This window comes from Episyrphus balteatus, chromosome 1 (assembly GCF_945859705.1).
Source record: "Episyrphus balteatus chromosome 1, idEpiBalt1.1, whole genome shotgun sequence".
NCBI classification, from domain to species: domain Eukaryota; kingdom Metazoa; phylum Arthropoda; class Insecta; order Diptera; family Syrphidae; genus Episyrphus; species Episyrphus balteatus.
Window position 1 is genome coordinate 62,776,063 of NC_079134.1, and position 14,502 is coordinate 62,790,564.

At 32.5% G+C, this 14,502-nt stretch overlaps 1 protein-coding gene across 5 annotated transcripts in view; it reads right to left on the bottom strand.

Annotated features, from left to right (window-relative positions):
* Nucleotides 1-4,558: 4,558 nt before the first annotated feature.
* Nucleotides 4,559-14,502, bottom strand: part of LOC129907895 (thioredoxin domain-containing protein 11) — a 164,356-nt gene continuing 154,412 nt past the window's right edge. For 4 of the 5 annotated variants that reach the window (XM_055984382.1, XM_055984380.1, XM_055984381.1 and 1 more), the window contains 6 exons: nt 9,844-10,011; nt 9,576-9,782; nt 9,324-9,514; nt 9,139-9,268; nt 8,871-9,076; nt 4,559-4,694 (listed from right to left, as the gene is read on the bottom strand). In XM_055984382.1, the coding sequence (XP_055840357.1) occupies nt 4,574-4,694; nt 8,871-9,076; nt 9,139-9,268; nt 9,324-9,514; nt 9,576-9,782; nt 9,844-10,011 (1,023 nt within the window). In that variant the 3' untranslated portion in view covers nt 4,559-4,573. Of the gene's footprint in view, nt 4,695-7,631; nt 9,077-9,138; nt 9,269-9,323; nt 9,515-9,575; nt 9,783-9,843; nt 10,012-14,502 lie in introns of those variants that run through there. The other variant, XM_055984383.1, reaches the window with a different exon arrangement.

The following is a 14,502-nucleotide window of genomic DNA, read 5'->3' on the forward strand; positions in this document are numbered from 1 at the left end:
TGGACCTGTTCCACTTGTGGACCTATTCATATAAAGAAAAATGTAATATTCCCTTGTAATGTATACACTTTTTAATGTCAATCACTCATATTTAAATCTCCACTCTCAACACATATGTTGTGTAAAATACAAGCCACGAATATCGTTTTTACCTATGTGGTCATTTTGAGTTCCAGTGCCTTATGGAAAATATTTCTCCATCTGGTTTTCATCATACCAAACGCACACTCAACTACATTTCTAGCTCTGCTGTGTGCAGCATTAAAATGGCGTTGGTGTGCATTTGGTTCTTTGAATGGAGTAATAACTGGCACTGGTCTCAACCGACATGGGTAACCACTATCCCCCAGCAAATAAAAATTTGGGGGTGGATAGTTTTCACGGGCATAAATACCTGAATACCTGTTAAGAAATTCATTAGAAATTCATTGTTATTGTTGTATATCATAATGCACCTACTCTAGTGTCATGTACGGAGCCCGGATATCCAACAAACACATTATTGAACAAAAACTTGCTATTAACAATAGCCTGGCACTGTATGGAATAAAACCCCTTATAATTCATGTATTCGTCGTGTTTACTCACAAGGAAAACGAATGTGAGTCCCATCAATTGCCCCAATTGTATTTTCAAAAATGCTGGTTCTGGCACGTCTGCAGAACCTGGCACCTATTTCAGGGAACTCTCTGGGGGTCAATGCTTTTACATTGTGTCGCATTTCTTCCACAAAAAAATTCAGCATTTTGTGGACAATGGTTTTGACTGTAAATCGGCTCATCCCAACTCGTTAGCTACAACCTGGGGCCATCCAATATAAAAATATGACGAGCTCGTACTCTTTGCACCACCCACTTCTCTTGTTTGGCATGAGCTCCACTATGCGTTCTAAACTTCTCATTTTCAAACGCAAGTGCTCTCTACACCAGCGCGAATCGCCGTCCATAATGGCCCGCACATCCTCGGAAGTTACTCGGAGTCGACAGTATTCCAAACGCTGTAAAAATATATATATTTTTATTGTAAATTTACAGTCATAGGACATAAAATTAAACTTCTCTAATGCTCTTCTTCGACTGGGCAAATAATCATATGCCCTATCAAATATTGGTATTGCAAAAAAAAAAAACACCAACATCAATGGTACAAAAATTTCCAAAATGTCATCCATTTTAATTCTCAAAATAAAACAAAAACTTGGTTTTAATCAATTTGAAATTTATTGATTTTCAATAATTTTATATAAACAAACAAAACGTCAAAACTAAACCCTCGTAAAAAATTTAACCCAATTCACACACCTAATTGCCCATTAAATTTTTGACAGCTGAAAATTTTTTTATTCTATAACTATTTAACGCAATTAACACACGGCTTAATAGTCTTCTGGATACCCTCAACTCCGATAATTCCTCCGCTTCCTCCCTTTCGGTGTGTATATATATCATTATTGATTCCATTGATTATTTTTTGATTATTATTTTTCTTTTAATTTTGCACACTGCACCAAATCAACTATTGAAAACAAATTTATTTCAATAAAATAAAAACAATAATAACTGTAAAGCTGGCTTTCAAAGCACTGGAATGTTGGAAGTAATGTTTTTCGACTTCCGTCGAATTTGATAAAATATCATGATTCGAGGCGAATCGAAAGGGATATATCGAATCTTTAACGATCGACTTCGTATTCCATAATTAGGCCACGGGATTATAATTGATCGGGATTTTAAATTAAATTTCAGAAGACGGGATTTAAAAAACCGGTATTTTAGTAGACGGGATTTTGAAACTTTTTTTCGGGATTTTCGAAAAACGGGATTGTTAATGAATGTATTTTAATGGTGTTTTCGTTTGGTAAAAAAAAAAAACAATTTATTTTTGTATCTAAATCTGCCAAAAAACTGTTGTTGCGACTATTTAATTGTAGTTGAACAGATCAAAAATTGTTTTTTTTGACAGATTAAGATCAAAAAATAAATTGATTTTTTTACCAAACGAAAACACCATAAATTAAAACAAATCCATTTTCTCAAACGTTATAAATTTTTAATTTAACTACTCAAACTCTTTTACTTTCATAACAAGACAATTTACTAGTTAAGCTTAAGGTTCGACCGACTGGCTTGGTGGTTGCTATCAAGGTGAATTGCCAAAAACGCTATGGCAGCCAAGAGCATACACATAATTGCACACGTCACCAATGTTACAATGGTTTGCATTAACATTGCAGTAAATTCTTTTTCTAATAACCAACGGCTTCAGCAAATATGTATGTGCAATATGTGTATGCTTAGGCATTGATGATAGAGAACAAGATCAAAACATAAGATAAGAGAATTAGCAAAATCATTAATAGGGTTAATTAGACAAAAAATTAAAATACATTTAATGCAATTAAGGTCAATTAAAGTAAATTTAAATTTTAGTTACCTAAATTCAACAATTAATTAAACAAATGCATACAACAAAAATAACAATAATAATAATTGAAGCGCCGTTCCTCAACAGGGGTTTTAAAAAGCGGGATTCCGATACGCTCCTAGGTAAAATCCTTTGATAATATGCAGTTTTTAATTTTTTTTTTCAAAAAATGACAGAAATGTACCTTTTCAAAAATGATTTTTGACTTTTTTAGTTTGAACAAAGAATGATTTTTCTTCTCGTGTTAAGTCCCTTCTCTTCGAGTATTGTTGCTTCTTTCAACTAGTTTATCTGTTTGTTTATCAATATTGAAACATTTAAACAAATAACCTTTTAAAACCTTTATAAATTGTTTTATGTCTGATTACTTTTTGTTTTAGTCACTTGTAAAGTAATGGCTACACCTTAGAAAACAAAATTTTAATGGACTTATTATTAATGCCAGGATAATATTAAAGTCCTACAAATCATTTTTTTGAAGGATACCGCTCCATTTCTTACAAATTATGGATAAGAACGTGGAAAGAAGACAATGGTGTGAGGCTATCCTGATGTTACAAAAAAACGTCTATTTTTTTGACATTCAAAAAATAGTTCTAAAAAAACACCGTTAACTTCAAGAAATCAATTAAAACTTGTCTTTATCCGTGACACAGTAGTGTCTGTCTACTTGCTGCTCAGATAAAATTACAAGATGTTCGAATCTAAAAAGTACAAAAAACAGATGATTTTAAAAAGTACTATGGATCCATGTGTTACTGACTGTATATGTCCTAATGTATGTTTCCGTGATTTCAAACAGTATAAATAATATTAAAATAAGATATACTTATATTATCTTTATTTTTTGAACCCGTTTACAATTTGTAAGCTTCAAACTAAACGAATGACATTCCGTTCAGTTGAATACGAAGTCGTTTGATGTACGTATGACATCATGCCAAATGAACAGATTCTGCTTACCAGTTACTCGTTTACGTATAAGACGATTTGACCCCAGATTTAGATTCAGGAAACTCAAATCTTTCACAATTTCAAAAAATTATTTGAAGGAGGAAAAAAAGTTAAATTTTGCAGACCAGTGTAATTGGTTAGTTTAAGACTTTTAAAGTAAATAAACTCCGAGGGATTAATTAAATATAAACTTAGTAAGACAAACAAACAAATTTATTTGCATCCTTATGGACTTGTGTTCAAAATTACAGTTTTTAGCTTTCAAAATGTAAATGGTGCATATTATGGAAAATGTTTATAACAACCAGTTAAAGATGATAAAATTTGGTATAATTTGAGCGTAACCACAGTTCTGTAGGTCCATTACTTCTTTAAATTAATCACTCCAAAAGTTGAATAATATCCCCACAAAGTAGATAAGGCCAAATTATATGGGACTTGGGCCAAAGGCTTACAGCCATGAGACTGGTGTCAAATCAAACCTGAAGGTTGAACCTTTTAAAAGTTAGGCTTGGTTTTCGAGTTAAATTTAAAAAAAAAACTGAAAACCGACCAGTGCTGCCGTTTTCTCAGAAATGCACCAATGGATTAAGTTTCATTTTTGGCTGGAGTATACTTTTATGCCAAGGAATCATTCAGCAATAAAAACTCTTGAACGAATTTCTTTTATTTTTGCTCTTTTGGCTTCTTTGACTACTGAAGAAACATTGATAATTCGCCAAACCTAATTTAACTACATACTATTATGTAATGCAGGTTCATATGAAACTTAAATATAATTTTAATTAATTATGTGCTTTTTATAACATTTGTTTTCTATTTTCAGGCCATTCCAATAACATGGAATGTACTTCGCCGTTCTCACTATTGTTTTATTTATTGGAATGCTATTATGTGGATAAGCTGGATAGTTGCAAACCGTCGAGATCCCGGTTATATTCCATTAGGCTCAGACGCCTACTACTGTGCCATTAAGCAAATTCCCTATTTTGATAAGTGGAAGAAAAGGAATGTTATACTCACCAGACTATGTCACAGTTGTCGCTGTTTGAGGCCGTTAAGAGCAAAACACTGTCGTGTTTGTAACAGATGTGTTTCATATTTTGACCATCATTGTCCATTTATACACAACTGTGTGGGATTGCGAAATCGAATGTGGTTTTTCTTGTTTGTTTTATCAGTTGCTATTAATTGTTCATTTACAATATATTTTGCATGTTATTGTGTTATGATTGAAGGTTTTTCTTGGCTTTACATACTCGGCCTCATTGAAGCTATTGTTTTTTGTGGCCTTGGTTGGATTCTCACTTGTACTTCTGTAAGTTGAAATTGAAAAATTGGGAAATACATACAAATTTACATAATTTTTTTTCAGATTCTGCACGCATGCATGAACCTTACAACAAATGAGATGTTTAACTATAAACGGTACCCATATTTGAGAGATAAGCGTGGACGGTATTACAATCCTTTTTCACGTGGCCCGATTTTGAATTTGTTAGAATTTTTTGTGTGTTTACCAGACCATGGAGATGAGAACGAATTACTATCTGATGATACAATTTAAAAAATCGCTAAAAATGTTTGCAATGCTTGTTTTATTTACGAGTAAATAAGATTTTGGAAGCACAAGTATTAAAAAAAGCCTTGCTACTACATAAGTACTAAAAAATATTTTTTATTGGTACAGCTGATGGTTTCATTTTACCGCCACTGAATTTTTTTCCTAGAAAACATTTTGCTTATAAAATGTCACTGATTGGGACTAACTTATCATCAGAAAGGCTTTCGTTGATAGTCGATCATCGAAAATGAATTTTGGTATCTACCCTTATTACGGTTGGCGTTTGTCATAGACGACACAAAAACTGGAAGCCAAAATTGAGGCTTAAGTAAAGAAATTATAGTGTCATAGGGAAGAAGTGCGGAGAGCAGGGGTGGAGAACCAAACGAGTCGAGTATTGTATACGAACATCGAGTACTTACTCGAAAAAAACGATCTCGAACAAACAGAATCAACACAACTCAAATATGTTCGAGCTTTCCTGTTTAGGAGTATGATGACTCGTAAGTAATCCTACATTTCAAACGAGTTCAAACGATCATTTTTCTTTTCGAGTATAATCGAGTAAAATGATCGTGAACAAAATGTTTATGATCAATGTGATCGAAATTACTCGAACTGGAAAGGAAATGTTCATAGTGTTCGAGGGTGGTTTTTCTTGTAGCATAAATAAAAGAGAATCAGTTTGGTACACAAAAGCAAGTTATATTTGTTTTATTTAAATTAATTAATTTGACAAGATAATGAAATGAAGAAAAACATATTGGAATAAAATTAAATTAAATACAGAAAAAAAAGGAAAATTAAATAAAACTTAATGCTAGATACAAAAAATTGAATAAATTAAATTAAGTTAAAAATTATGACACTTGTATTTATGAAAAAAAAAATATTTATATTGGATTTATCTTTAAGTTTGAATTCGCAATCATCAAATTATTTACAGTTTCTGGGTTCAACCTCGATCGTTTTTCTGTAATTATATTTCCAGCCTGTGAAAATGCTCGTTCTGATGCTGCTGATGTTGCGGGAATACAATTCAAGATTTTATGTGCTTCATAAAGGTTTTTGAATTGGCCTTTATTTTCACACCACCATTGAAGAATATCCACAGGGCCTTTCGCATTAAACTAAATGTATCTTTCTATTTGTAATTGATTTGTAATTTCCCCAATATACCTACCCGAAAAAGTATTAATTTGTTTTAAAAATAATCATCCCAAATCGCATTATTGCATATTTTTTAGGGATATGTTTCTACTACGCACCTACCTGCACAAATTAACTGGGCATTCCCCACTACCCCATCTGTATTGTTACCTAACGACTAATTACTTTTTTATTTACTCAGTCATTGAAAATCCTTTTCTAAAACCACAATTATAAAATTAAAATAACCTGCTTTAATTGCAGTTGTACCGCAAACAACCAACCCTCAAAACCTAAATAAAAAAAATGCAACAGGTACCTAAGGACGTAGAAATTGGAAGAAATTGGAACCTAACCTAACCTAACCTGACTCTTCTATTTTCTATTTCATATTCATTTACTTTATTTTAATTTTGTAGGCTTAAAATAATTGGACAGGCACAAAAATATTCATTTTTCCCAAACAAAGTAAAAGCACCACGAAAACCAAGAAAAAAATATGCTACAAATGTTAAATTGTATCAAATTGACACCTTAATAGGTGTCAGCTGAAAAAGTCAAAAAAAATATGATAATCACATACGAATTTTCTTGAATTTGACACCCAACTATCAAAGATCAGCTTACCCGATTCCACCCCAGAGGAAACTGGAACTTTAGACTGAAGTATGAATTTGACCCAACGTTACCATTTTTGTACATGCACAAACATAAATAAAAAATAATAATCAGTTCTGAACTTTCTGTCACTCCTTAATTAAAATATGTTTAAAAAGTCAAAAGAAAGACTTTATGTTTGTAAATAACTAGTACCTGGGTGACCGAGCTTTGCTCGGTATCCTTAAATGTTATAACTTTGAGTGAAAAAAAAATCAAATGTAAACAGCAATTTTTTGGAGTGGGTTTGAGTTTGCAATGACCAGTTTTTTCGCGGGTTACAAAACACCACATTCCCACTTTATAATCCAGTTTATTTAAGTTTGAATATACGATCAGCAATGAATAGAAGGGTTACAAGAATCTGCATTATCGAAAATGCTTACAGCAATGAGATCCCTTTTTGTTCAAATTTTAATTTACGGGTCAGAAAGTTTTGGATGGTGAATATAAAGTTAATCTTTTTTTTTGTATAGCCTTGTCGGCAAAGCTTAGTATGAAGAAATACTATTTTTATCCCTGTCTCTGTTCTATTCTGTATCAGTGGATTAAGATTAAGATTAAGGTGAGAGGTGGGAATAATTCGCCTTATCACTGCGGCCTCTGATGGGCCTATTGTGATGTCCTCTTTTTAGAGTTCACGTAGAAATCCTGAGTTTAGAAAACGTAGTATGTTTTTGGGTGAACTAGCTAGTATGAAGTAGTATCAGTGGATGCTTTACTCCTTTCTTTTTTTTACTTATATAGGGTGTCCCAAAAGTAATGGATCAAACGAAATATGCTGATTGGGGAACTTAAGGGCTCTCAGAATTTGCAACCTTGTTCCTCCCAAATCCTTACGGGTTTCAATTTAATGCAATTCTTGTGAAATTTCGAAAAATCCCTACTTGACAACAGTATTTTGCTTCCTGCGCCCATTATTGATATTTGTTTTTTTTTTTTTAATTCTTTTACGAAAACATTGCCAATAATTAGGAACAATTAATTAATCAAAATATTTTTTATTCTATACGCCATTTTTCGCTGCAAATTAACTAACAGTTTCAAGTTTTATAAAAAATCTATTTCTAACTTTTATTTGCGACCAACACCGCAAAAAAAATTTTACGCTGTGAAAATGGTTTATTATTTTAAAAAGTTGCCCTGTTATTGTAGTTTTCAAAAAAGGATAAAAGTTTCCTAAGTTGCAGTTAGATCACAAAATATTACAATTTGAATTCAACAAAACAGGGTTTTTCAGAACAAAAAACAACCAACTGAATAAATGATCAATACATGATCCAAAAAGTCATGATCTAAAAAATTTTGTTTAGTTATTGTAACAAAAAGAAAAAGAAAAATGCGTAAAACATGGAACCATCCCTCAAAATTTTATTGAAGTCGTTGAATCTCTCTCTGCGAAAACAAAACTAATATAAGAGAAAATACTTCCAAAATGTCTAGAGGACCTCAAAATTTCATCGAAATCTTTAAAGTTTAAAAAAATTCTATGGTAAAAAAGTGGGCATGGCAGTGGGCGGATTTTTCCAAAAATACTTACAAAACTTTTAACTCCCTTAGATAAACAAACCCTTAAAATGTCATCGAAATCGTTAGAGACGTTTCCGAAAAAAATCTTAAATGTTAAAAAAGTGGGCTTGGCAGTGGGCAGATTTTTCCAAAAAAAAAACTTCCAAAACTTTTTACTTTCTTGGATGAACAAACCCTGAAAATTTCATCGAAATCATTAGAGCCGTTTCCGAAAAAACTTATATTTTAAAAAAGTGGGCGTGGCAGTGGGCGGATTTTTCAAAAAAAAACTTCCAAAACTTTTTACTCGCTTATATAAACAAACCCTGAAAATTTCATCGAAATCGTTAGAGCCGTTCCCGAAAAAACTTATATGTTAAAAAAGTGGGCGTGGCAGTCGGCGGATTTTTCCAAAAATACTTCCAAAACTTTTTACTCGCTTAGATGAACAAACCCTGAAAATTTCATCGAAATCGTTAGAGCCGTTTCCGAGATCCCAATTTTATATATATTTATATATATATATATAAACAATTTTAGCTCGTTTAAAGTTATAAGATTTTTTTCTATTTAAATCATACATGAGGGACATTAATATCATTTATTTCCATACTTAAAGATTTCTTTTGAAATAAAAAAAAGGTCTGTAGAGTTTCTGACTCGTAATAATTCCAGGTCGATTCCTTTTAACTCTTTCAACCGAGTTAGAGCATCTGTCTTGTTACTTGCAGCTTGATTTATTCTTTGTAGTTGATGGCTTATTTCTACGTTGATCATAGCACTTACTCGAGAAACACAGTTTTGAAAAGCAAATTTCAGCTATAAAATAAAAATAATCTGTACATCATTTCGGCATATTTTTTTGTAGTTGAATGTCTTACCTTGCTTAATTTACAAGCATTAATTATTGAATTCGACTGTTGTTCTAGATTTAAATTAGATAAAATAAAACTAAACACGTTTTTAACACTTATTGGTAATGATAATGAAAAAACATTCGTATCACTTGATCTGAAAATTAATAAAGTTTTAATTAAATAAAACACAAATTGTAAATTTACTGTACCTGTTCTTAGAAAACACAATAAGCGTTGGATACGTATCCATTGTGTATTCCCAACATACTTCATTGGCACTCGCATTAATTCTATAAAATTTTACATTTCTTAGGTTAATGATATACGAAATGTGTAGTAGTGCCTGCGCCATTACGTTGCACAAGAAACATTGTGGTGTATAAATCAATACCACCGAAGTCTAAAAACACAATGGCTGTTATTAGTATTTTAGAAATAATTATTTCATTTACGTTACTTACAATATTTGATCTTTTTTTAATTTTTGAAAACTGGAGAGAGTTTATTTCTTTTATTTGTATCATTAAATTATTTGATGAGTTATTTTTTATTTCATTTCTTTTAGAAGATCTCAAATGACGGTTTAGTTTGCCACTGTGAAATTCGCTCACCAATTTCAAAGCATTTTTAGTAGAAATGGATCTCTTTTCAAGGTGTACCATTTCTCGCTAAATTCAAAACAATTACATATATTTATTCCAATTCACTGAATATAAAAATAAGCCTTACATCATTATCGATGATTAAAACCTGCGATTGCGAAAACGATGAAATCTCTTCCAATTTAAAATCTCCTATGAAATTTCGTATGTACTCGTAATGTACCATGCTATCCAACATCAGGAATTTTAAAGTTCGATTGTTTTTATGCTCGAGGTTTAACAATTTAATAGTGCTCTATAAAAAAATATTAGAACTCATTACAACAATTCATCACAATTTAACTTAAATTAATGTCGTTTTCTTTCACTCTATTAAGGAGTACTCTAAATTTTTACTTCTTTTTCTGGTGTGAAAGAACATAATGAGAGTAATTTTTTTTTTGTAATTGTGTGTGTGACAAGGCAAAAATGGATAATTTCCTTGAAAAAAATAGTGATAACAGGCCTAGGGAAAACATTTTATGAATTGAAAAAATATTAATATTAATAAAATATGAAGCATAATAAGCGTTCGTTGATAAGTCTGCTTCTACACGAAGACGCAAGGCGCAGAAATCATCTTCAAATTTCCTTTTGATTTTCGTTTCGGTGTATCACGCGCTTCCACACGTATTATTTTTTTGAAGACGCAAATTTGACAGTTATTTTATTTGGTTTTAATTTGTTCTTGTTATCGTATGACGACTTCTACAGGAAGACGTAGACGCACGAGATGCACATAAGAACAAGAGAGAGAGAAAGATCGATTTCTCCTTTGCTCTTATGTGCATCTTGAATAAATTAAAAACGTTACTATACACGCAATTAACACACACCCTTATTTTGATTTTATAATTGTAAAATAAAAATATCCCATCAATGCAGAAAAAAATGGGATTTTTTTGTATATGGCACTGGATTTTTTTTTTTATTGATGAAGAACACTGGCGGAAAATTTTTTTTATTCAGTTTTCAATTTCATTTTGGGAAAAGTGAATCTGGCGGAATATAATACAGTAGAAAATATATTCATAATGGTTATTAACAAAAAACAGTTAATAGCAAATAAGTTTGAAAGAAAAACTTTTCGCATTTTTCAATTTTCAAACAAAATTATAAAATGTCAAACTTCAAATTCATAAGTGTGTGTGCAAGTCCCTGTGCAAATCGGTGTAAATCTGACTAAAAATGTGTTGTAAATCCGGAGTACTCCGTAGTACTAAAATTACTCCGGAGTAATTTTTTTTTACACTTTTGTGGCGTCAAAGAACACAAAACCTTCAAAAGTGCAAAAATAAGTACTAATAGGGTACTCTCATTGGAGTGAAAGAAAACGACATAAGAGTAAAAAATTTGCGAACCATCAAATCTGAATATAAAACTATTCAATGTAAGAAATCATCATTTAAATCAAACAAAATAAAATAAAATAAAATAAAATAAAATAAAATTAAATAAAATAAAATAAAATAAAATAAAATAAAATAAAATAAAATAAAATAAAATAAAATAAAATAAAATAAAATAAAATAAAATAAAATAAAATAAAATAAAATAAAATAAAATAAAATAAAATAAAATATTTTTGAGAAAGTTGGCCACCTAGGTTTGTATAGATTTATTTTATACCACAGGTGTTTAAAATTTTTCATAAAATACTTTTTTTACATTTTGCATTAAAAAACAGATTTCAAATTTTTTTTAAAGAAAATGTGCAATAGCTATGAAATTTTTAAAGTGTTTATGTACTCATCCAATTATTGTAGAAAATTATAAAAAAAAGAAATAAATAAAATTCATTCATTCGAGGTTGTAGTGAACGAAAACATAAGAAGATAAAATTTAAAATACACTGAACGAAAAAAGCCAATATTTTATGAACTGGTTGCGATAGAATTTTGTTCTATCTGTTTTTAGAACAGTCCTCGTTGCTACCGAACAGAGATTATCTTGCAAGGTGCCGATCTGCCTCCCATCGGCAACGCACGCTGCGAAAGCTTCGTCCCATTTAATTAAGTTTTCTCGTTGTGTCTCTGTTTTTTTTTTTGTCAGTTGCTCTGTCTATAATAACTATAATTTTTACACAAATAAAAAAAATTTAACAACAATAGCCACCCACCACTCCACCCAGTTACCAATTTAAATAATAAAACCCCAAAAAAATCCGCGACGTGAAATAATAATTAATAATTAAAAAAAAAAAAAAATAGCCAAAAGTGCATGTGCTTGTGCATATACATACATACGTATTACATACAAAATTGTGTGAATACCTAATCGCCCCAGTGCTGCATATAAAAAAAAAATTTACAAAAACAATAACAAATGCCTAACAAATTAGTGCAAACAAAACACCAACAACACCAACCACTGCATTAACAGCAACAAAAACCAAACATCATCAACCGGTTTTAATGATAAAGAAAAAAAAATTTGTTTGTGTCGCGATAAGCAAATTGGCAATGAGCACAGTGAGTAATCCTTTCATTTCCCTTCCCATCTTCTTTCGCAATTAGTTTTTGTATAGCAACTGTGGTATTGTGGGAAGAAACTCTTCGTACATATTCACAGTTGTTATCAATCTGACTCGGATAGATTATTGATTGTCTTACTAAATAGCCAACAGGGGCGGATCAGTTCAAAGTGTCACTAAGGCATAACACTAGTGACAATTTGTTTTGTGAAGTTTCAATTGGGATTTAGATAAGGGAATCATTATAGGTAATTGTCCGAATAGGTTTTAGAAAGTTTTGAGTTTTTTAATGGTTTGTAAATTCAGGGTCGATTATGCCAACGTTCGTGGGCTAAGATCCAATTTCTGTGACGTGTATATTTACACTGTACAAAACAGGCCAGCTGTTTTGGCACTGAGTGAAACGCAAATAGGTGAAAATACAGACTGTTCTGAATTAAATCTATTTGGGTATAGCTTGGTGCCATTATTCTTTTCCCATCATGGTCTCGCCGTTTATATTAGAAACGATGTCGCATACCAACTTCAACCACAATACGGTCCATGTACAAACACATATTTTAATTTCATGTGGTTTAAATTCACGGTTAATAAGCGCATCATTCATACCTGTTTTATTTATCGGAGCCCCAATCTGGACAGTAATTCAACTTCTAACGAACTTGATGCTCTGTCCGACTCCATTCAAAGGATTGTTACCCTTTATCCTCGCACTGAAATCGTTATTACGGGCGATTTCAATGTACACAATTCTTCGTGGCTTCGCTTTTCTGGCCAGACAACACCCGAAGGAAGGTATGCCGAGATCTTTGCTGAGTTAAACCACCTAACTCAGCTTGTCGACGAGCCGACTCGAATATCGGACGTTAATGGTCGAGCTGAAAACACTCTAGACTTGTTCCTTACCTCTGACCCTGATAAATACACTGTTAGTGTATTATCGCCTCTAGGCACATCAGACCATTGTGTCATATCAGCGAATTTCTCGTGTCAAACAAACCCAGTTAAAGAAAAAGCACCAAGAAGAACCGTCTGCCAATACGAGAAAGCCAACTGGGAGGGACTCAACGAATTCTTCAAAAACTTTAACTGGTCGCTATGCTTCCTCGATAGTGACGTTGATTCCAGTGCTGATATGATAACAAATTTAATTCTCTCCGGAATGAGAAATTTTATCCCGAATAGGGTTAAAACAATCAAACCGAAAGAGAATGCATGGTTTGATTCGAGCTGCAAAGAGGTTATCAGGGTTAAAGAGGTAAGCTTTCGATGTTATAAAGCCAATCCCATTGAGGAAAACCGAAAAAAGTTCAAACAAGCTAGAAAGGCCAGCAACGCCCATATTCGACGAACCAAATTTTTGCATGATCAAGAATTAAGGCAAAAAATACTACAATGTCCCAAAGGTAGTAAAAATTTTTGGTCTTTTGTAAAAAATATTCGCAACACTACCTCGTCGTCGGTTCCAACGCTCGTCTTCAATGACACTCCATTTGTTAGCTCTGTTGACAAAGCTAACCTACTTGCGAGGCAGTTCGCTGTCAACTCAACACTGCCTGATAGTGTCATGACTCCGCCAGTACTTGAGCGCGTAAACGGATTCATGGGACAAATCTTCTTTCGCACTCGTACAGTAGCAAGAGTTCTTAAAGATCTTGACGTACACAAATCCGCTGGCCCGGATAGTATCCCCCCCATCGTTCTGAAGAGGTGTTCTTCCACGCTGGCAAAACCACTGCGTAAGCTTTTCCATCTGTCCTACTCTACAGGTCTCTTTCCGAGTGGATGGAGAACAGCATTTGTCCAGCCTATCCCTAAAAAAGGCGAATCTTCCTCACCCTCAAACTACCGACCGATCGCACTTACGTCCCTTCTTTCCAAGGTCATGGAAACGTTGATTAACTTTCAACTTAAGAAATATCTTGAGGAACGGAAGCTTCTTAATGACCGGCAGTACGGCTTTCGTAGCAACAGGTCCACTGGTGATCTGATAGTTTATCTCACCGAGCAGTGGAACAAATCTTTACATCGTTTTGGAGAAAGTAAGATTGTTGCACTTGATATTTCAAAGGCATTTGATAGAGTTTGGCATCAAGCTCTTCTTTCGAAAATGCGTGCTTTTGGCGTCGATGAATCTCTTCTTCGTTGGATTAGAAATTACCTTTCGAACCGTTCAATACAAGTCGTATTGGATGGATTCAAGTCTGAAACCCACAAAATAAATGCTGGTGTGCCACAGGGCTCCGTTCTGTCTCCGACTCTCTTTCTCATTTT